At 47.4% G+C, this 21,205-nt stretch overlaps 1 protein-coding gene across 3 annotated transcripts in view; it reads left to right on the forward strand.

Annotated features, from left to right (window-relative positions):
• The window catches only part of CUX2 (cut like homeobox 2), a 277,693-nt gene that overhangs the window by 154,450 nt on the left and 102,038 nt on the right, over positions 1-21,205 (forward strand). For all 3 annotated transcript variants that reach the window (XM_061384789.1, XM_061384790.1, XM_061384791.1), the window contains exon 2: positions 19,547-19,657. In XM_061384789.1, the coding sequence (XP_061240773.1) occupies positions 19,547-19,657 (111 nt within the window). The remainder of the gene's footprint in view (positions 1-19,546; positions 19,658-21,205) is intronic.

The following is a 21,205-nucleotide window of genomic DNA, read 5'->3' on the forward strand; positions in this document are numbered from 1 at the left end:
CTTTGCCTGGAAAATCCCACGGACAGAGAAGCCTGCTAGGCTACAGTCCATGGGGTCGCAAAGAGTCGGACACGACTGAGCGACTTCCCTTTCACTTCCATAACCTATGTAGACAAAGCTCTTTGAGGGCCTCAGTCATTTTTAAGTGTACAGAAAGGTCCTGAGATGACAGAATTTGAGAAGTGCTGTGTTAAATGAAACAATGAAGGCGTGGATGAGTGAATGAGTGTGCGCTAAGGAGCTTGGACCTGGGTTGTCTTTAAAGGATGGTGGTTGGAGAACAGCGCCCTGGTAATTCTGTGGAGAATGGATGAGAGGAGGGAAGAGAGAGGCAGGAGTGGGAGAGAGGTGGGTATGGAGTTACCCAGGCCTCTGACCAGTGCCTACAAATACCCTCAGACCCAGCAAAAGCGTCCCTGGCGCAGCCAACGACTGACTGTTCCAAGGTATTTTCTACAGTGGAACAATTTGAAATAATTAGAACTTTACAAAATGTCTTTAAACACTCTGATAATGGGCATAAGAAAACACTTGTGAAGTGTAATCAGTTATTAGCAGCTGATCAATTATCCTCATGGATAGCTGTTGGGGGGGGAAGAGGAGAAGCAATAAGAAGCCCCTTGATTAACTAATTTGAATATCTTTGGAGAACAAATTCCGAAATTTCTTTCTATTTTCTCTCCCGCTATTGTAACGGCCGCACATCTGCTGGATAAAGGCGGGATGCAAATGGTAACGAGCACTCTGCTGTGAACAGGCTCCCTTGTTTGGGATCCTGGGAGGAAGGAACTGGAGGTGTGGGGGTGGTGCGCCAGCCAGGCTGGGGGACCTCGTGCTGGCTAGAGGGCAGTCAGCTCTGCCCCCTCTCCTCAGGGCTTTGAGGGCTGGGGGAGCTGGTTCCAGTGGGCAGTGGGCACCCATCTGGGAAGAACACAGGTCCTCCTGAAGATCTGGGCCAGGGGAGTCCCAGGATGGAGTGACCAGTGAGAGAAACCTATATTCTGGAGTCTGCTGTCAGCCTCCTCAACCTCTCTGGGACCTATTTATAAGAGGTGGGAGTGATGAACTGGCATGTTAAGGACCCCTCATCTCCAGGGGTCTCTGGTGCCACAGGACATTGTGGATATGTCGTACCATTGGCCACCTAGCTTACAATTGGCTCTTGGTTAAAGCGAGCCTCTAGAGCCAGACTCCTGGCTGGAATCCAGCCCTGCCACCTCAGCTGTGTGACCCTGAGCAAATGACTTAATCTCTCTGTACCCCAAGGTGCTCCTCTGTAAAAAAGGCAATAATAGCACTGCCCGCCTCACAGTGTTGTTTAGCATGGGCCAGGCACATGATAAGTACACTGCAAATGTGAGCCATCCTTGTTATTATTATTCTCTTCATCCCTTGTAATTAACAGGCTAGACTGGAGTTTGCAAACTGGCAGGCCAGGGTCCAAATCCCCCAGTAAATCTGTTTTGTTTGGCACAGACTGCGTTGTTAAATTTTTATCTGAATTTGTTGCCAACAATTAAAAATCAGGAGCTTTTCAAATTAAAAATCTGGATTTAGGCTTTTCTGTAGAATCAAACCCTCCAGCCTTGCTGAGCCCACAGTTCTCTGTGGCACCAATGAGCCAGAGCTGAGTATAGCTGCTCCCTTTCTCTGGGACACTTGTCTCCCACCCCTTCATCCCCTGCTATCACCCTGTCCCTCACCTGTAAGCTCTGTGAGGTCTGCTGGAAACAGGTCCTTGATGTAGGTGCTTGAAGCATATTGAATGAATGTGCATTCAAAGAAGGGTTTGACTTTATGGGGCAGGTCCGTTTTGAGAAGACCATCAGCACCTGGTGGTCCTGCCAGAGAGAGCACAGCAAACTCCAGCCTTGGTATGTCTGCCCTTTGGGTCTCCCCTTCCCAGGTCCCCCCAGCTCCTAAAGAAAGTCCTGTATCTCTACTGTTCCCCCTCTCCCCTCCCCCCTTTGTCCTTTCCTCTCCATCCCTCCACATGAGATGTTCTGGAAACACACACACACACACACACACACACACACACACACAGGAGTGTTGAAATGCCAACCCTGAGGACCCTGTCTGAGGCCTGAGGCACCAGGGAAAATCACATACTGTTCCGTGGTCTGTACCTGCATCCACTGGTCCATGTCCTTTTCAACCAAACAAGACCTTTATTTTAAAGCTGTTCCAAAAAAAAAAAAAAGTGTCTGAAACCACTTTAAAATTCCTCACTCCTCCTGCCCAGCAACTTTTTTTTCCCCCCTCCCCTGACTGTTCTATTGCTTAAAAATGGCTTAACCAGTTTGGATTATTTTTAGAAAAATGCCTGGCATGTTGGCTGACAACCTGTATTCTAAGTTTCAACCTGATGCAGAAAAGACAGAGTTTATAAACCCCTAGGGGGGAAAAAAAGAAACACACTAAACATTGCTTTAGAATTGAAATCATCTAAAACTGACCTCATGGATCCTGGCCAACAGATTGTCAGGTGACACAAGGAACTGGCACGGAGCACCAGCCACTAACTTGAGGTTTCGAGGACACAGAATGGAGTTTGTTGTTCTGTGCTCCCACTAGCATCGCTGGGAGAACTGGGTGCAGCAGCCTCTGGACCGTGAGAGGCAGGGCACACAGACCCAGGTTTGAACCCTGGTTTCACCGTGCTGCATCCTTGAGCCAGGGAGGCACATTCTCTGAGCCCTCAGGTTTGCCGTCTGTGATACGGAAATACTTATAACCACTTCAGGTAAAATGCTGATCACAGAGCCTGATACCCAGTGACACTCAGGTGAAGTGAAAGTCGCTCAGTCGTGTCCAACTCTTTGCAACCCCATGGACTATACACAGTCCATGGAATTCTCCAGACCAGGATACTGGAGTGGGTAGCCTTTCCCTTCTCCAGGGGATCTTCGTAACCCAGGGATCGAACCCAGGTCCCCCGCATTGCAGGCGGATTCTTTACCAGCTGAGCTATCAGGGAAGCCCAATGACTTGACACCCAGTTCCTTGTCTATAAGTGTTCCTTTTTGTCATGATGGTCCAGTGCAAAGGTGAAGAGGGCTCTGGAAAGAAAGTTAGCATGAGCTTTATGTGGTAGCTGAACACAGCTTTCCCTACCTCCTGATTTCTTTCTTTGGCTGCTCTGGGTCTTCATTGCTGCCTGAGGGCATTCTCTAGTTGTGGAGAGTGGGGGCTGCTCTTTGCTGTGGTGCTCAGGCTTCTCATTTTGGTGGCTGCTCTTGTTGCGGAGCACAGGCTTCAAGGCGGGTGGGCTGGCATTTGGGATCTTCCCAGACCAGGGATTGAACCTGTGTTCCCTGCATTGGCAGGTGGATTCTTAACCACTGGACCACCAGGGAAGCCCCTTGACTTTTTTTTAAGCACCTTTATTGAGGTATAATTTATGTACAATAAAATCTACCTATTATATGAGTACAGGTCAGTGGTTTTTAGTATTTATGGAGCTGTGCAACTATCACCATAATCCAATTTTTAGAACATTTCCATTGCCCCAGAAATATCTTTTTTATTCCACTCCTAGCCCCAGGACTTCATGGATCTACTTTCTATATCTATAGTAGAATGGTCATAAATCCCCTAACGTGGTATCTGCCTCTTAGTCTGGGCAAAAAAGTATCATCTTCTTTTATTGTTATCTTTATTGTTGTTGTTATTCTGTCCAGTCCCCAAGGCTGTATAAATGCCTTGTAAGCCCTGACTCCATGCCTTCATCTGTGGAAGATAAGGTGCTGGACTCAGCACCACGCAAGCAGTGACCTTGTCTCCTGCAGCCGCTGCTGGGTCTCAGGTGCCTGGGACAGTGCCTGGCGCAGAATAGGCACTCAGCTGCTTATTTGACGAATGAATGAAGGAAGGAATGAATGCCATCGGCTTGTTGATGAGCGGGATATAAGCAGCATGAGGTTTCCTGGAAAGAAAAACAGTCTAATTTAGAAAGTGTGGTTTGACAATAGCATCAGGTTCAATGTCAACAGCGACCTGTTTTGTGTGAGGGAAGAGCTGGCTTTCCGCTCCTTTGAACACGTTGCTTCATCTCAGCGGGAACTGGTCTGGGCTGGTTGGCAGTCACCGAAGTGCGTGTGGAATGGATGAGCATTGGCCGAGTCAGCCAGACCAGGACCACCTCCCACCACCAGCCCCGACCAGGTCCACGTGAAGGGACCCCCACAACTTAGGTTTACACAGTTAAGAATGTGGCTTTAAAATGTGAATGAATTTTCATCCAAGTAATGCTCAGCAGTAAAGAATCCACCTGCCATTGCAGGAGACACAGGGTCAATCCCTGGGTCAGAAAGATACCCTAGAGAAGGAAATGCCAACGCACTCTAGTGTCCTTGCGTGGGAAATCCCATGGACAGAGGAGCCTGGCGGGCTACAATCCATGGGGTCACAAAGAGTCAACCATGGCTTAGTGACTAAACAACAACAGGCTCTGAACTATCAGGACATGCTAACTTGTCAGGCAGCAATGCAGCCTCCCAGGGGTGGTGGGAGAACACCCCAAACTGTCTTCTGGTGGGGAACTCAATAGTTCCATCTCATTAATCCTGAATTTTCTCCTACCCTTACTTTTCTGTTTTCATTCCTCTTTATTCTCATTCTTTCTTTCCTCTTTATTCTCACTCATTCCTGCCTCCAAAATAAGGTATTAATATTTCTATTCTTAAGGAATTGTTATTTTTGTTTTATTTGTGTGAAGCATTTGTAGCTATCAAAGTCTCTTCATGTGCTTTATATTCATTTGATGTGCAGAGAAATTCAGTGAAGTGAATACTCATTCAAAGAATTAAGCTTTCCTCTACACCAGGCACGGACCCAGGTGCTGGACAAGAGAGACACAAGTCCTGCCCTCCTGGAGCTTTTAGTTTTCCTTTGTCTATGTAAATGCTGAGGGATGCTCTATCAAACAGGAGCAAGGAGAGGGTGGATGTCCTTTAGAGTTTGGAGTAGGGGCAAGCATGACCCTCACTAAGGGAGTGCCAGAGTTGAGAGAATGGGAAGGGATTGCAGATAAAGGAAACTGGGCAGATGCCCCAAGGGGTGGAAGAGAGGCTGGCATGTTGAGGGACAGGAGCCGTCAGAGCGTCTGGAATGCTTAGGTTTGGGGAGAGAGGTCCAGCACACCTAAACTGGAACCTTGAGCAGTGGCTGCACCCTGTAGGCTGTCGTGGGGGAGACTGGATTCCACCCTTAAGCCCAAGGCAAATAAATCATGGAAGAGTTTCAAGCTAGGAAGAGGCAGGAGCTGATTCATGTTTTGAACAGCACACTCCAGCTGCTGCCTGGAAATTGGACTGTAGCAGGTAAGGGTGGGAGCTGGGAGGGAAGGAAAGAGGCCCCGGAAATAGTCCAGGCGAGGGATGATGGCAGCTTGGACGAAGGCGGCGGCAGGGGCGGTTATTATTTCTGGACAGTTAGAGGTATTTAAGAGTAAGATGTGCCTGGGATTCATTTCTTCTTATTATTATTATCCTCTTGCTGCAAGTGGGGAAACGGAGGCTTGGGGAAGGGCTGTGTCTTGGCCAGATCAGAGCTCACAAAAGAAACAGGGAAGCTTGGACCCAGGGCAACAGAGCCGCTGCCCTCCCTGAAATCTGCACTGTTCCTCAGTCCTCTTTCTAGGTAGCTCAGCCTGAAGTCCAGTCTGCATCTCCAGCTGAGACGTTGCTCACGAGCATCATCCCCATTTTACAAATCAGGAAACTGAGGCTCAGGCATTAAGATCTTCCAGCTAGAGAGAGTGGAAGAATTAGGATTGGAACCCAGCCCGCATTCCTCAGTCTTTCCATAGGCCCATAGACTGGGAAAATGAGTGTCCTGTGTCCTGGGCCTCTTTAGGCTCTGCAGAAAGAAAGTCTCTGGTCCAGGATAGGCCAGTTTGTCATTCTCCAGTTTTCCCTTAGTCAATAAATACAGTAAAATTCAATTCTGTTCAGACTGTGTGTGTCCATAGGTAGGGGGAAATTCTGTTACGCTTCCAAATGGAGAGATGAACGTCTCTTTGGATCTGGGGAGAGAACATTTGGAGAGAAGGGTCTCGCCTGTGTTGTTTTGGGACGTGGCCTTTCGTGGTTTGGGGAGAGAAAAGGACATCCCCTTTTGCAGAAAGGGTTAGTGTCTTGTCCTTGAACTTTCCTGGTCAGGGCAGTACCTTGTCATGTAGGCCTTCCTGTCCGTCACTTTATTTACTATGCCACCAAGGCAGGCAGGGCCCTGGGTACAGCTTCAGGTAATTAAAGTCAGCTCTGTGGGAAATGCACATAATGTGGGTGATGAACATTTTAATAAAATGTATGTAGACGAAAAGGGCTGTTGATTCAAAAATGAAATGTAGTCTTCCTCTTCCTCTCCCTCCTCCCTTCCCTCCATTTCACTGGAAGCAGAAGAATTGTATATCGAGGACCTTACACAATTTGGTGTGAAATAAGACGCGCACCCTGGACAGGAAGCAGCCAATTAGACTTTTTATGGAGATGTTGGTGATAGGCTGGGACAAGGGACTCAGGCGTGGGGTCATCTGATTAGTAGGAGGCTACTAGGGACCCACAGGCGACCCTGCCTGGGCAACCCCTATTCAGTGTGGGACTTCTTCCTGGAGATGGCATCACTCAGCAGATGTCTTCCAATGCTAGAAAGGAGAGCCGCGGTGTAGGAGTTGCATCCAAGTGAGGACTGGTCTTAAGGGGTGTGTCCCCATGGATTAGGAACAGCAGCAGGAAGGGGAGCTTTTTGTATGAACTCTGGCTCCCTCTTCCTCCTCGTGACCCCTACAAAATATTTGTCCTTAAAAATGTTTATCTTCACGCTTACAAACTAGTTTGCACAGGGCATTTGTTAAACACTAATTCCTCCCATTTGTTCAGGGAGAATTTGCAGCTACAGATTTCTCAGGTCCTCTCAGTAACTGCTCCGACAGCCTGGCTCTTATTTAACCAATGAAACTGTGGGCAGCTGGAGGACTGGCACTTGCCAACATCAACAGCAAATCAGGGGACAAGTGGTGGAGGACCCGAGGACTCCTGGGGTGGAGCCCTCCTTGGCCTGCCGCTGCCCCTCATTTGAGGGTTTTCCTCTATCTTACCCTCAACCTTCTCTGGTTGGGACTTCCCTGGTGTCCAGTGGGTAAGGCTCCGTGCTCCCAGTGCAGGGGGCCCAGGTTTGATCCCTGGTCGGGAAACTAGATCCTACCTGCCATAACTAAGAAGCCCAAATGCCACACAGAGATCCTGTGAGCCTCAACTAAGACCCAATGCAGGCAAAAGAAATATTTATTTTTTTGAGTTTGAAGGACTTTTTTAGAAAAACAACTTCTCTGGCTGATCCTCCCAGTTGCCAAATGGCATTAGTTTCTTTCCAGTGGGTCCCTAAAATCCACCCCCTGTCTCTCCTGCCTGTTGCCCCCATTCACGTTCACCCACTTGATGCATAGCAGGAGGTGGTGTTTCTGTTCTCCCGGCCTCCAGGCTCATTCCCCTGCCCCTGAGGCTTCCCAGAGCTGCCCGAAGCAAGCGCCTCTCTTCTGCTCAGCAGTCCTCTGTGGCTACCAGTTCCTTCTTGCCTTGATCTCATGGCTTTCCAACCCAAATCCACATGAATTCCTACTGTGCGTCTAGGTGGTCAGCCACTCCCCTGCCTCCACGCCTTTGCCCATGGCTCCTTCCTCCTCCAGTGCTTCTCCCAGGTGCTGGTGCCATATTCTCCTGTTAGCTGAAGCCCTCTCCCAGTGCACTTCCCCCAGGACATGTCGCGAACGGTATGTGTGATCATCCTCTTCCACCACTGAGCTGCTTGAGGCCCCTAGACCCTCATCTAGCACACAGCAGGCACTTTCTTCCCCACTTGGATTGTATACCTTAGCTCTGTACAGCAGTAAATTTTTCCAGAGCTTTCTAAGGTTGCCACAGAGCTTCTTCCAATGCTCAGTCTGCTCCTGCACTTCAAAAAAAGAGGCTATTCTGAGAAATCATGTTAGAATGGCACAAACTTTGGCATCGGTGCCATGGTTTGGAGAAGAGGGGACCAGGTTACAAGGCCCAGGTCTGCCTTTGCCTGATTGATAACAATCTTGGATGAGTGTTAACATCTCTCTGAGGCTTGATTTCCCTGCCTGCAAAAGGGGTTAAAAGAGGAGCTAGGCCAATAGGCCAACCATGAAAAGTTACCAGTTAGTTCCTGGGATATGATGCGTAAGCACCACTGTGGCACCTAGCAAGGGCGTGGCACATAGTAGGTGTTCAGTAAACACTGAAATGAGTGACTGAGTGATTCTTCGTGTGACCCCTCCCCCTTTATAACAAAGGAGAGGGAAGAGCACAGAGAGGAGCTGCCCGGCCAGCTCACCCAGCTGGACCGGTTGTGTGAGCACTGAGAGGAGATAGTGGGCTCCCTGGCCGCAGCGGCCACCAGAGTGGGGGCGGGACTACCTTGTTTTCCCGGCAAGGTTTTGCATCTGAGAACTCCAGGATATAAAGCAGCAATCAAGGGCGGGAGGAAGTGATCGGATGTGGCTCCCGGGTTCGTGGCGAGATAATTAGGCGTTTGATTGGCATCCTCTCTCAAGGACAGCCACCTCCAGGTCCCGCCTGCAGCAGGAGCTGGCTTGTTTTCCTGGCTGATGCTTGGGGGTGGGGGTGGGACCTTGGAAATGGGGGTGCAAGTGCTGAGGGGAGAGGGCTGGGGCTGGGCTTGGCCAGCATGTCTTTCATTTTTCCTTTATTCATACATTCATTCTTTCATTCAACAAACGTTGAGCACCTACTCTGTACCGAGCATCAGGGATACAGCAGTGACCCAAACAAACAAAGCCCATGTCCTTCTGGAGCTGACACTCAAGGCAATAAATAAATAGGGCAGTAACTACTTAAATGCGTTGATGACAACTGCCATTTAGAGAAATAAGCAGAGAGAAGAGCAGGTGAGGTAGGAGGAGGTGCTTGCTTGCTTTTTTAAATAGGATGGTAGGTGAGAAGATGGTATAAGAGCTGAGACTCAGAGGAGGCAAGAAAAAGACCCATGTGGAATGAAAAAAATACAGTATTTCAGACAGAGGGAACAACCACTACAAAGGCCCTGTGGCAGGAATGTACTGCATGTGTTCAGGAGCCAGCAAAGATCCTGTGTGGCTGGCGAATGACTGAGGAGAGTAGAAGGAAGTGAGGACAGAAATAAGTCCTGTGGGCCCTTGACATTGAGATGAGCAGTTTGGCCTTGATGCTGAGTCAGGGGACAGCTATGGAAGGGTTTTGAGCAGAGGAGGGACAGGATGTGCCTTGGGGTTGACAGTATGCCTGTGGCTGCTGGTGGGGAGGGCTGTACAGGCGATGGCCGCAGTGGGGCGCCCGCTGCGGAGGCGCCTCTGGTCACCCAGATGGTAGCGGCAGAGAGGGTGAGAAGTGGTGAATCAAGCCGCCAGGGTTTGCTGGTGAGAGCAGCATCCACACGGCAGCCCTGGGCTCAGCCCAGTACCAGGGCAGGGAGGGTTGCTGCCTCCTCAGGGCTCAGGGCTGGCTGTGGCCTCTGAGCACCCAAGCACCTCCTGCACCCTGGACCCCCTGCTGGCCACAGGCCTGTCACCCCGCCTGCACCCCGAGAGGGAAGACATGCCATGACTCCATGTTACAGCAGTAAATCCTCAGTGCAGAGAGGCCAGGGGTCTGCCCAGACTCACAGAGCCAGTAAGTAAGAACGTCTGGACTCGAACCCACTCTGCCTGCCCAGCGTGGGCTCTGGGTTGCCTCCAGCTACAAGCAAATTGACAATGAAACCAGAACTTTGGGAGCCTCGAGGGAAGTCTGGTGGGCCACAGTTTTAATTGTCTGTGTGCCCTACGGGACCGAATACTCTGTGCAGGCAGGACTTGGATCTGACTTGTTTGGGGCAGCATTGTAGACATTTAAACTATCATTGAGTAACTGCACGAGTGGACGGATGGAGGGATGGACAGGTGGACAGACAGACAGACCAGGCCCAGCCGTGCTCCTGGTCTTCAGGCCACATGAGTCCTTGTCTGGAACACACAAGTCAGGGAAAGGTTGCCCCATGAGCATCTGGAGGAAAGAATCCCAAAGAAAGTGTGATCTTGGCAAGTGGCTTTGTTTCTCCACAGGTACCACGTGTAAAATGGAACCTGCATCGCAGGACCATTCATTTGCTCCCTCAGCAGATGTTTCTAGAGCATCCACTGCATGCCAAGCACTGCTGGGAAAACTAAATGAACCTTTGTATGCCAGTTAACATGGACCTAGAAAACCCTCTGTGGGACAGTTATTATACCGTTGTTATTATCACTGCACTGGGAGTTTGCTTAGAAGTTGTTGGCAGCCTCACCCACACACCCAGGCCTCATGGTTTGGCCACAGTCCTGTCAATGGGCTCTGTGACCGAAGTGTGAACTGTCTGTCACCCCAGCCCAGCTGATGGAATTCAGTAAAGCCAGCTTGGCTAAGAGCTGTTTTTCATAGGCACCGCCCCTTGCCCTGGCTGTCAGATAATTGGCCCAATACATCTTGGCATCTGAAATTTACATACGATACAGGGAGTGATGGATGACTCTGGTAACCCATTCTGTCTCTCAGCCGAGGCTCAGTTATCCATCTCAGCAGGCTACAGAGCCATCCGTCTTGTCTTCTTGCTCATGGCCAGCCAGCATATGCCCTTTGTCCCAGGTCATCCCTCAGCCCCCTAGGGCTACGTCTAGGGCCTATCTCTAGGGCCACTCTGAAGGTGACATTCCCATCATGCCCAACAGCATCCCCAGAAACCCTCCTCGGTGTTAGCCCGAGACTCCGATGGCAAAGCCCGGAATGGTTCCATGGACCTGAGATGCAGCGTGGGTTGTTTGGCCCCTCATAGAGGACCCCACCTTGCTCCTGCCACAGAGAGCTTCTCATGCTTGTATCTACTAACAGCCACTCACTCTCAAGTGTTTTTTGAGTGCCTTCATGCAACTGGTGTTTAGTTAGAACTGGTGGCTACAGTTGTGAACAGAACGGGCACAGTCCTCACCCATAAGGACTGAGATACCATTGAAAAGAGTATGAACACTGAAGATCCTAAGACACTGTGCCAAGCACTTTACCTACTTACAGTCTGGTTCTCAAGAGATTTTCTCAGTAACCCTTTGGGCACAAATTTTTATCCCCGTTTTACAGACACTGAAACTAAGGTTGAATAGCTTGTCATACTGCTAGTGAGGGAGTCAGAGCCAGAATTTGGACACAGGTCTGTGGTCCCTGAATATTATCATTGTTCCCCAGACAGAGCAGGCTGTTTCAGGGCTTCTGACACATATCATTCATTCATTTGACCAACAAGCATTTCTAAAGTGCCTACTATGTGAAAAATAGAAACTATTCTAGGCACTGAGGATAAGAAGCACCATAATCTCTGTCTTGCTATCTTGGAGTTTTCATTCTAGTAAATAAAACACACAGTGTATTTGATAGTGATACATGTTAAGAAAAACACTAAAGGCAGGAACGAAGAGTCCAGTTAGGGGGCTGTCACAAGAATCTCATTTCCTCTGTGTGGGATGCTTAGCTTCTTAACCAGCTCATCCCCTGAACTCAGGTCACATGTTCCCACCTTGGTGACTATGCCAATCACAGCAAGTCACCTTGCTCTCTGTGCCCCCATCATGCTTTATTTGTACTTTTCATGTTGTACTAGACACACGGAGTTGGAATTGACCTGTCACCTCCACTGCACTGTACATTCCTCAAGGACAAGGGCTGTATTGGTTAATTTCTGTATACTAGACCCTAGCACTGTACCTGGGACAGAACTGATTTGGATGGATGATTAGATGGGAATGGATGGATGGATAAATAGATAGATGGATGGGTGGATGGGTGTGTGATTAGATGGATGGATGGATGATGGACTGATGGCTGGTTGGGTGTGAGTGATTGGATAGATGGATGTTGGATGATCAGTTGGATAGATGATCAGTTGGAAGATAGATGATCTGTTAGATAGATGGATGGATGGATGGATGGATGAGTGAAATGAGTGGATAAATGAATGGTTGGTTGGGTGATAGGATGGATGTTGGATAAAGGGCTTCCAGCCTGGGTAACATACTAGGCCCTAGCAGCCCCTGCCCAAATTGGGAACCACATAACGACTGGATTTAACTAGTAGAAGTAGGTAAAACACGTACCTCTCCCTTGCCCCATCAGTTTCCATACCCACACAGAGGCAGTTCAGGGCGTAATTCAGGGTTTCACTCTTCTCCACCTCTGCTCTGGAGTTGATGTCTTAATTGGATGTCCTTTGTCCCTTTTACCAGAACTACTTATGCCCTAACTTGTCTTATTTGGTTTCAGAGATCTTGGAGGATATAGACAGTATCTGATTTATTGTTTTCATTTCTCTTACCTAATGCCCAACACCCTGGAGATCATGGGTGGGTGGGTGGGTGGATGGATGGATGAATGTACAACATCTCTAGTTTAATCTCCCCGCAGTAAAGAGAAAGCAGAGCTCCAGGTTTGTGTTGGGGGCAGTTGGTGATTGTATTGAAAGTCATAATCACTGGTCATCCTTTTTTTCCAGACTTGGCCTGGAATCTCAACTGCCACTTCATCCATATATCCTTACAGGAGATAATATACATAAATTGCTTAGCACAGTCCATAAATACTAGCATATATATAGACAGCGTACGTTTTAGCCATGAGCTATTTTCTATAAGGAATGTCTGTTTAAAGTTTCATGTGGAAAAAAGGCTCTAGGGCTTTAAAAATAAAATCTGGTGGCAGATATCAGAAAGGAATAACAGGGGCACAAAGGTGATGCCCAGACTTGGAGAGGAGGATCCAGGAAGCCTTCCTGGAAGAGGAGACATTTAAGCCAAGGCACAAAGAATGAGAAAGATCAACTGCAAAGAAAGAGTGAGGTCATCAGAGCTGAAGGAATTAAGTGTGTTGAGCCAAGAAGTTGGGAGACCCTGCTGCCTTTGGGTTTACACAAGGAATTCAGTCTGGTTGGGAAGGAAACAAAGAGATGGGAAGATGGGGGAAGGACTAGGGACCCAGTGGCACCCAGATGGACAGTGTGGCGATTGTCCTAGAGGAGTGGAGAGCCAGAGATAGATTTTGAGCAGGGGAGGGACATGCTAAAGAACAGTTTCAACCCCTTCAAAGTAAAGGAGTAACTGAGGTCCTTGCTTCCTTAACCCCTAATCCCTAACAATCACTGCGTCATTTTTAGAAGATCTCTTCGCAGAGTTGGTATTAGGGGCATATTGTCTGAGTGTAGGGGTGTCTTTAGAGCTGAGAAGAGTGTGAGCACATGCTGGGGGGACTAATATGCATATGCAGGGGTCCCCAACTTCCGGGCTGCAGACCAGTATCTCCTGTCTGATCAGTGGCGGCATTAGATTAGAAAGTACATAATAAGTGTAACGTGCTTGAATCATCCCGAAACTATCTCCATGCCCCGGTCCATGGAAAAATTATCTTCCTTGAAATTGGTCCCTGGTGCCAAAAAAGTTGGGGACTGCTGTTTTAAAGGATATATATATTTTTTAATTTATTTGGCTGCGTCGGGTCTTAGTTGCGTCATGCAAAATCTTTTGTTGTGGCATATGGGCTCTCTAGTCGCAGTAACCCAGTTACTCCGCAGCAGGTGGAATCTTAGTTCCCCAGCCAGGAACCAAACCCACACCCGCTGCACTGCAAGTTGGGCCACTAGGGAAGCCCCTGTGCGTCTTACGTGTGTCTCCCCTATAGGAGCATGCATCTAGCTCAAAGCTTTATGCCTCACTGACACTTCAGGTCAAGATCCTGTGTTAAATTTCTTTCAAAACTAGTTATTCTTATAAGATTCCAGATTCTTCCTGGTTGGGGAAACACAGTTGAACAGAGACTGTTTCCTTTCTGGCCCCGTAGATAACCACCAGTTTTCCTTCACCACCCAAGAGCCATCCTTCCCTCTGAGGAAAACCAGCCTCTTAACCAGCTGTGCAGCCTGGGCAGGTAATGTAAGGTTTTTTGCCTTAGTTTCCTCATCTCTAAAATGGGAGAATCAGATTCAATTCATGTTAGCTGAAGTGTCAGACATACCTCCACTGACGGGACATGGGATGACCGCAGGTAGGCCTGACATGGGGAGAAGGCAATGGCACCCCACTCCAGTACTCTTGCCTGGAAAATCCCATGGACCGAGGAGCCTGGAAGGCTGCAGTCCATGGGGTCGCTAAGAGTCGGACACGACTGAGAGACTTCACTTTCACTTTTCACTTTCATGCATTGAAGAAGGAAATGGAACCCACTCCAGTATTCTTGCCTGGAGAATCCCAGGGACGGGGGAGCCTGGTGGGCTGCCGTCTATGGGGTCACACAGAGTCGGACACGACTGAAGTGACTTAGCAGCAGCAGACCTGACACGAGAAGGGATCGGCTTGTGTCAGGAGCATCGGTCATCCCTTCTCCGTGGTCATCCATTCCTTCTCATTCGAACAAGAAGAAAGTCTTTCCCTTTAACACTTTCCTAGCACTTGCCAACCTCCGTTTATAACAAAGACAAACAGCAATGCTTTGTTTTCATTGTACTTTTAAAGACTACCATCTGTTCATGGCATCGGGTCCTCTAGTGATAAAAAGAATTTCCTTTTCAAATGTACTTATTTAGGATAAAAAAAAAGAAGCGGTTGTTATGTAAAGGTCAAAAACAGGCGAAATTTATCTATGATGCTAGGGTCAGAATGATGGTTACATTTAGGGAGTACTAACTAGGAGAGGGTACGGAGAGCCTTCCAAGGTGCTTGGAGCATAAATATTCTGTGTATCTATCTGAACAAGGTATATAAGGGTGTAAGAAATTTGAGCTTAAAATTGAATTTAAAGTTATGCAAAAACAAAGAAATGAATCAGTTTGAATGTAAATACCAAGGACTTTGTTTAATTCATGTGGAATATCAATATGGCAGAATGCATGCAGAGTGGTGTGTATGGTTGAAGTTCAGGCAGCGATTAACTGGACAGCCTCAAAACTTCCTTCTGGCTCATATGTTCCAAGACCCTGCGTGCCTGGGAAGCTCCAAGGTTGCCCAGCAAGGTGATGGCAGACCCTCTCAGAGTTAAGAGCGCTTCCCAGACAGTGGACGTTTCGCGTAGACAAGCAGCAGAGACGTAGGTTCCATTAGAAGAGCCCTTCTTCCCTTACCCCAGCCTCTTCCTGCTGCTCCTAGTCCTGAATGCAGCTCAGCCCCGGCTTCCTTTCTTTCTGCACACTGGCCCGAGCCTCAGCTGCATCTATCATCTGCTCCAAGCTCATTAAAATTATTTCTTTTTAGTTGCAAATGGGCTGTTTATGATGATCATTATTTGAATGGTCTGCGCCGGGCTCCGGGCTGTCTGTCTGCTGCTGATGGCCGGTTAATCAGATGAGTCTTCTCCCCGCCTGGGCCTGGCCCAAAGTCTGAGGCTGTGTTAATCATGGCTCCCCTAGGGCTGGGGGCTGGGAGCCGGGTGGCAGAGGATCCCAAGTTCTGCTTGGTCATCAAAGAGGCCCTGCAAGCTGTGTATGTGCCTGGGAGTTCAGACACTTATTTCTAAAACTCAACTTCAGATGGGTGCTGGTTTATGTTTATGAGAGTTTTTTATATTCCTTCAAAATAAATACAGGCCTTTGAGCTTTTTTTAATTTAAATACGTTTATTTTAAAAGACTTATCAATTCTATCATTGGCCGTCTTGTTTTGTTAATGTTTAAGTAGTCTTGTCTTTTAGGGTGGGATGGAGTGGTTTTTTATTTTCTTTGCCTGTTAGAGTGAAACTTGGCAATACTGTGTCATCTTTTTATTTGGGGGCAGGGGTGTGATGCTGGGAAAGATTGAAGGCACAAGGAGAAGAGGATGACAGAGGATGAGGTGATTGGATGGCATCACCAATTCAGTGGACATGAACTTGGGCAAACTCCAGGAGTTGGTGAGGGGCAGGGTGGCCTGGCATGATGCAGTCCGTGGGGTCGCAAAGAATCAGACACGACTTGACAAGAACAACAAGGGGTGTGAGATTTTTACCAACCTGTGAAATCCAGAACTCGTAGAATCACTGATCTAGGGTATTGTTCTCTGAGCTCTCAGTTTATCTAAGTTTAATATCAACCAACACTTGTTGAACAGTTAGTAATGTGCTTGATGCTTTACATGTTTATAACATTTAAAAACAGCTCCCTGAACATCCTCCAGCTAGTGAGGAAGGAACAGAAGCCCAGTGAAGAGCAGGACATTTTAATTTTGCCTTTATAATCCACCAAGGAGATAATTCACACCTGAATTATTAGGACTATAATTTGTTTCTTAGTCCTTGCTTGAATCAACTTACAAAATGTTAGTGTGTCCACCGCATGAGATGATGTATATAAGGAGCTTTAGCGTGATGCCTGGTATGTGTAACGACCTAGTAAGTGTTGGTTATGATTATTTATTTGGGCTTCCCAGGTGACGCTAGTGGCAGGAGACATAAGAGACGTGAGTTTGAACCCTGGGTTGGGAAAATCCTCTGGAGGAGGGCATGGCAACCCTCTCCAGGATTCTTGCCTGGGAAAATCCCATGGACAGAGGAGCCTGGTGGGCTACGGTCCATCAGGTTGCCAGGAGTTGGACACAACTGAAGCGACTTAGCACAAAGCACGATGATTATTTACTACTGTTGTTGTTGTTAGTGTACTTACCATAGAAAAGCGGCAAGAATTCAGGGTTGAAAGATGAACATAGATGTAAGACAATGTTGCGAAGAACGTGGACATCAGACACATCATCTGCTCCTCTAGGGATGAACAGCAAAGACACCAAGAGCTGGGCTTGCCTGGGGCTGGAGTTGGAGGCCTACTGATGTTCCACATCCAGTCTCACTCCGCTCTGTCTACAGAATGGATGCAGCAGACAGTTTCGTACCCACTGACAGCCTGGGCGGTTAGGGCGGAGGGAGCTAGTGCACTTGTACGGCGTCCTTGTCTGGTACAGCACATCAGACAGTTGGACTTACCCTGCTCTGAGATTTCCTTTTGGAACCTGGGTTTGATGTTTTAAATAAGGAGTCAAAGATCAACCCCCATGAGGTTGCTGGGATGCTGGGAGAGTTAGTATCCCAGAGATAAGAACATTGTATCAGATATATCATCATTCTAAATTGTGATGTTAACCCAAGTCTCAGTCCTGTTTGTCCTGTAGCAATGTAAAAATCACACCTTTATCTTCAAGACAGATGAGAAAAACTAAGGAAAACTGTGAGCATCCTGCCACAACTCCAGTTGACCATGACATTCTGGTTCCTTCCCTCCTGCCAAATGAGGGTCTATCCACCTGGCTGCACCACCTAGTTGGGTTTTGTCTACCTTTGATCAGTCTTATTGCTGCAAACACAGATCTTTCCCTAGTCATTTGATATTTTGGTCACAGTCACATGGTTTCTTCATTGGAAACTGCAGTTATTTTTAAATGATGATGAACCAGAAATCTCCTTATTTTCTCTATCACCTTGGTAGACTGTCAGAAATTGTTGCTGTCTTCTCTCTCTCCTCTCCCATGACACCTTGTCCCTTACCTGGCTCAATAATTCATTGGGACGTTTGGACTAGAAGTCCCTGTACCTTGGAGTTGGTGCACCCAGCGCTCTGGCATAGAGTTGATTTCAGAACCTTGGAGAGCACCACACTTCCAAGTCTCTTGCCCCTCTATTTTAATGACTTTTTTTTTTTTTTTTTGCCTGGACCTTCTCCCTTCTGGAGAAGGCAATGGCACCCCACTCCAGTACTCTTGCCTGGAAAATCCCATGGATGGAGGACCCTGGTAGGCTGCAGTCCATGGGGTCACTAGGAGTCGGACATGACTGAGCGATTTCACTTTCACTTTGCACTTTCATGCATTGAAGAAGGAAATGGCAACCCACTCCAGTGTTCTTGCCTGGAGAATCCCAGGGACGGGGGAGCCTGGTGGGCTGCCGTCTATGGGGTCGCACAGATTCGGACACGACTGAAGTGACTTAGCAGTTTCCCTTCTAGTCTCATGATTCTCCAAAGAAGTTAGACATTTCTCCAGAAATAGAAAGTCCTTCGCTGATTTCTCCCAAAAGCTTCATAGGCAGAGGTACTTATTCTGGGTTTAGGGTAGATGCTCCAGCCTCCAGTGGGTATGAGGTTTATGGTGCTATGGTGAACTGCTATTGAGCAGATTTACCGACTCTCAGACATGATATAAGACAATTACCATGCATTTTGTCTCTTAGAGGGAAAAGGATTTGCAGCGGGTTAATAGTACTTTTATTTCATTATCTAATGGTAAAAGTGTTTCATTGTGTGTGCAAGATGAATGCGTATTAGCGATGACAAATGGGGTCTTTCAACACGGTACCAGGCCTCGTCATACATATGTTAGATTAAAGAGTTCACCCTCGAAATACACTCTCGCATCTGCATGTGTGTTTTTAATAAATCTGATTGCAGAAATTTATTGCATCACCGGATTTAGGAAATTATGGGGCTTGATTGCTGCAAATATAATCGGGTGATATATACAGAAATGCTCCTCGAGTTATGGTCCAGAAAAAAGCCCATCTCGGGATGGTGCAAGAAAGCAGCAGACCACATAAACAGCGTTTCTTGAATTATGCAAATGAAATCCATGACAACTCATGGTGAATTGTACTCCCCTTGTGAAACTGCCACCGTTAAAGTGAAGAAAGCTGCGAGAGGGGTGATCAAATATACATGTACGACCAGCAGACATTGTCTGTCATGTGTGAGCCGGAGCGTCCCCCACTTCCATGCCTCACTCTTTTTCTCCCTCCTTGGTGCATCCTGTAAAAACCTGGTCTGAAACCTTCATTGCACATAAGCAGGCAAGGCTGCTTCCAATCCTTTGCTCTGAATCCAGCAGTCTTCAATGAAATATTTCTTATACTTGAAGTGAACCTTAAATGATTTACTGCAGGATACACAAAAGGTCATCTTGCTTCTTATTGGCACCTTCATTTTTCCAAAATCTACTGAAATTAAAAAGCCATCTATATCTTAAAAGGCGTATTTATGAACCCTTAAGTGTGAGTAAGTCATAGTTGGAACAGTTCCCACCTCTGATATATGAAAGCTGTCGACAGCACTTTCTTACACTATAATATGCCCATACAATATGCCGCACTTTACTATTTTGACACGGTTTGGAGATGTTTTCTACAGTTACTGACAAGCTTATGCCATCACTCCCTTGGAAATTTAAGAGGTGGGGCAGAGGCGTAAGGAAGAAATGAAAAAAAACAACTCCACCCAACTTTATAGGAGAGTATTGATCTGGCCTGACTTCTGACAAGCAAAAAAGCTGTCCTGGATTTTTTTCGGTTGCATCCCCAGTTTCGTAAATTATTCATTTGTGCCAGGAGTCAATATCCTGTCTTTTCTCAGCTTTTTTGTAAGTTAAGAAAACTTGTTTGGAATGCTGTTTTGTACAATGATTAAAAAGGAAAAGGAGGAAAAAAAATCTTTTTCTTTTCTCTCTCTCCTTTTTTTTTTTTTTATTGTTCCAGAAGGAGCTTAATTCCGTCGCTTCCGAGCTGTCTGCACGGCAGGAGGAGAGTGAACATTCTCATAAACATTTAATTGAACTCCGCCGGGAATTTAAGAAAAATGTACCTGAGGTACAGTACAGTTGCTGTTATAGAATTAACTCAGTAGGAATGCAGATTTTTCTCCGTTCAAACTATATTTTGAAAACTATAGACATAAGTGACTAACAAGAAAAGAAGCTAATTAGCCACAAAGAAAAATTACAACCCTCAACGTCTCCGCGTTTCTTCGTATAGTGGCACTCAGCGGTGCTGTCTAGAGTAAGAACAAGACGCTTCTCCATGGAAGTCATTGTTTTTGAGGGCTCTGTACAACATCCATTTTCTCCCCACATTAGCGTCCAAGTCAGATGCTTGGCCTTGACAGCAAAGACAATTTGTCTCGAGTTCCTGATTTTGTTTTGCTTTCCCCTTGGCGTCTGGAAGATGGTGGCTGTAGACTGTCACCCTCTCCAGCCCTTCCCTTAACCTCCCAAGTCTGAAAGTGGCACGCATCCCCCATAAATGTGCCTCATTCTTCACCCCTTCCTTTGCAACTCCAGCCACCAGCGTTGTCTTTCTCAGCTGCTATGAGGGAGGTCCAGTTAATGCCCAGCCCCCACACTGTAAGAGTCCCGCAGGGGAAAAGACAAGAATGGACACGTTTCTTTCTTCACAGGGGTGAATGTGTGAATTTTTTTTTCCTCTTCTATCAGGCCCCCTGTTGCTCCTCAATTTTTTTTTTTTTTTTTAATGATGGAAGAAGAAAACCTTCTGACTCCATATAATGTTGGCAGGGATGTGACACGTCAGAGCCATGAAAACGGGAAACAGATACCTGGCCCATTCCCAAAGCCAGCCATGCCTCTCTGTGGTCAGCAGAGGGTGGAGTTCTCTGTCTCAGCCCACTCAGCTCTCTGCCCACTCAGGTGGCCTGGATCTTGGAGGAGAACCAAACAGGGTCTGCCATTCCAAAGGTATTAATGTTAGACTTAGACATGTTGATTCCATTCTGCCTGTTGGAATCACCTAGGAGTCCTGTTGTCATCTTGCTGATGGAGGAGGGGGCCATGGAAAGATGGAGAAGAAGCAGGCCACCCAGAAAGCAGGCAACATAAACTCAGGGGGGTCGGTCTCTTTGCTGTGAAATCCTCCTCACATGTCAGATATTGAAGAACCAATATCTTTGGTTCTTCAAGGCAAGAGTGGGAAATAGGTTCTAGTTAGGACTTGTCCCTGGAGCAAGTCTGGGGGGAATCAGGTTTGAGAGCTGAGAGAGAGTGCACTTGGAGAAGGGGTGGGAATCTCAGATCTGCGTGTCTCCCATGTTACAGCTTTAGAAAGACCAAGTTGAGTCCTGGGAGCTAAGAAGGCATGGGGAGATTCTGAGCATCCTTCCTTCCCCTCTTAGAACAGAGAACAGCTTGGTCTTTAAACCAGTTTTTCTGCCCAGAGTGAGAGAACCAGAAGCTTTGTCTCTGAGTCCAGTCTCTGGGAAGCAGAGATGAAATGGCCACAAATCTCCACAGTCCACCATTTAGACCTCCTTCCCCCAGGCCACATGGGAGCCCCCAGGTGATAAGGGAAATCCAGGCCAGGTTTTAAGCCTCTGAGTTCAGCTTACATAATTTTAATACTGCA

The sequence above is a fragment of the Bos javanicus genome, chromosome 17, assembly GCF_032452875.1.
Source record: "Bos javanicus breed banteng chromosome 17, ARS-OSU_banteng_1.0, whole genome shotgun sequence".
NCBI lineage: Eukaryota > Metazoa > Chordata > Mammalia > Artiodactyla > Bovidae > Bos > Bos javanicus.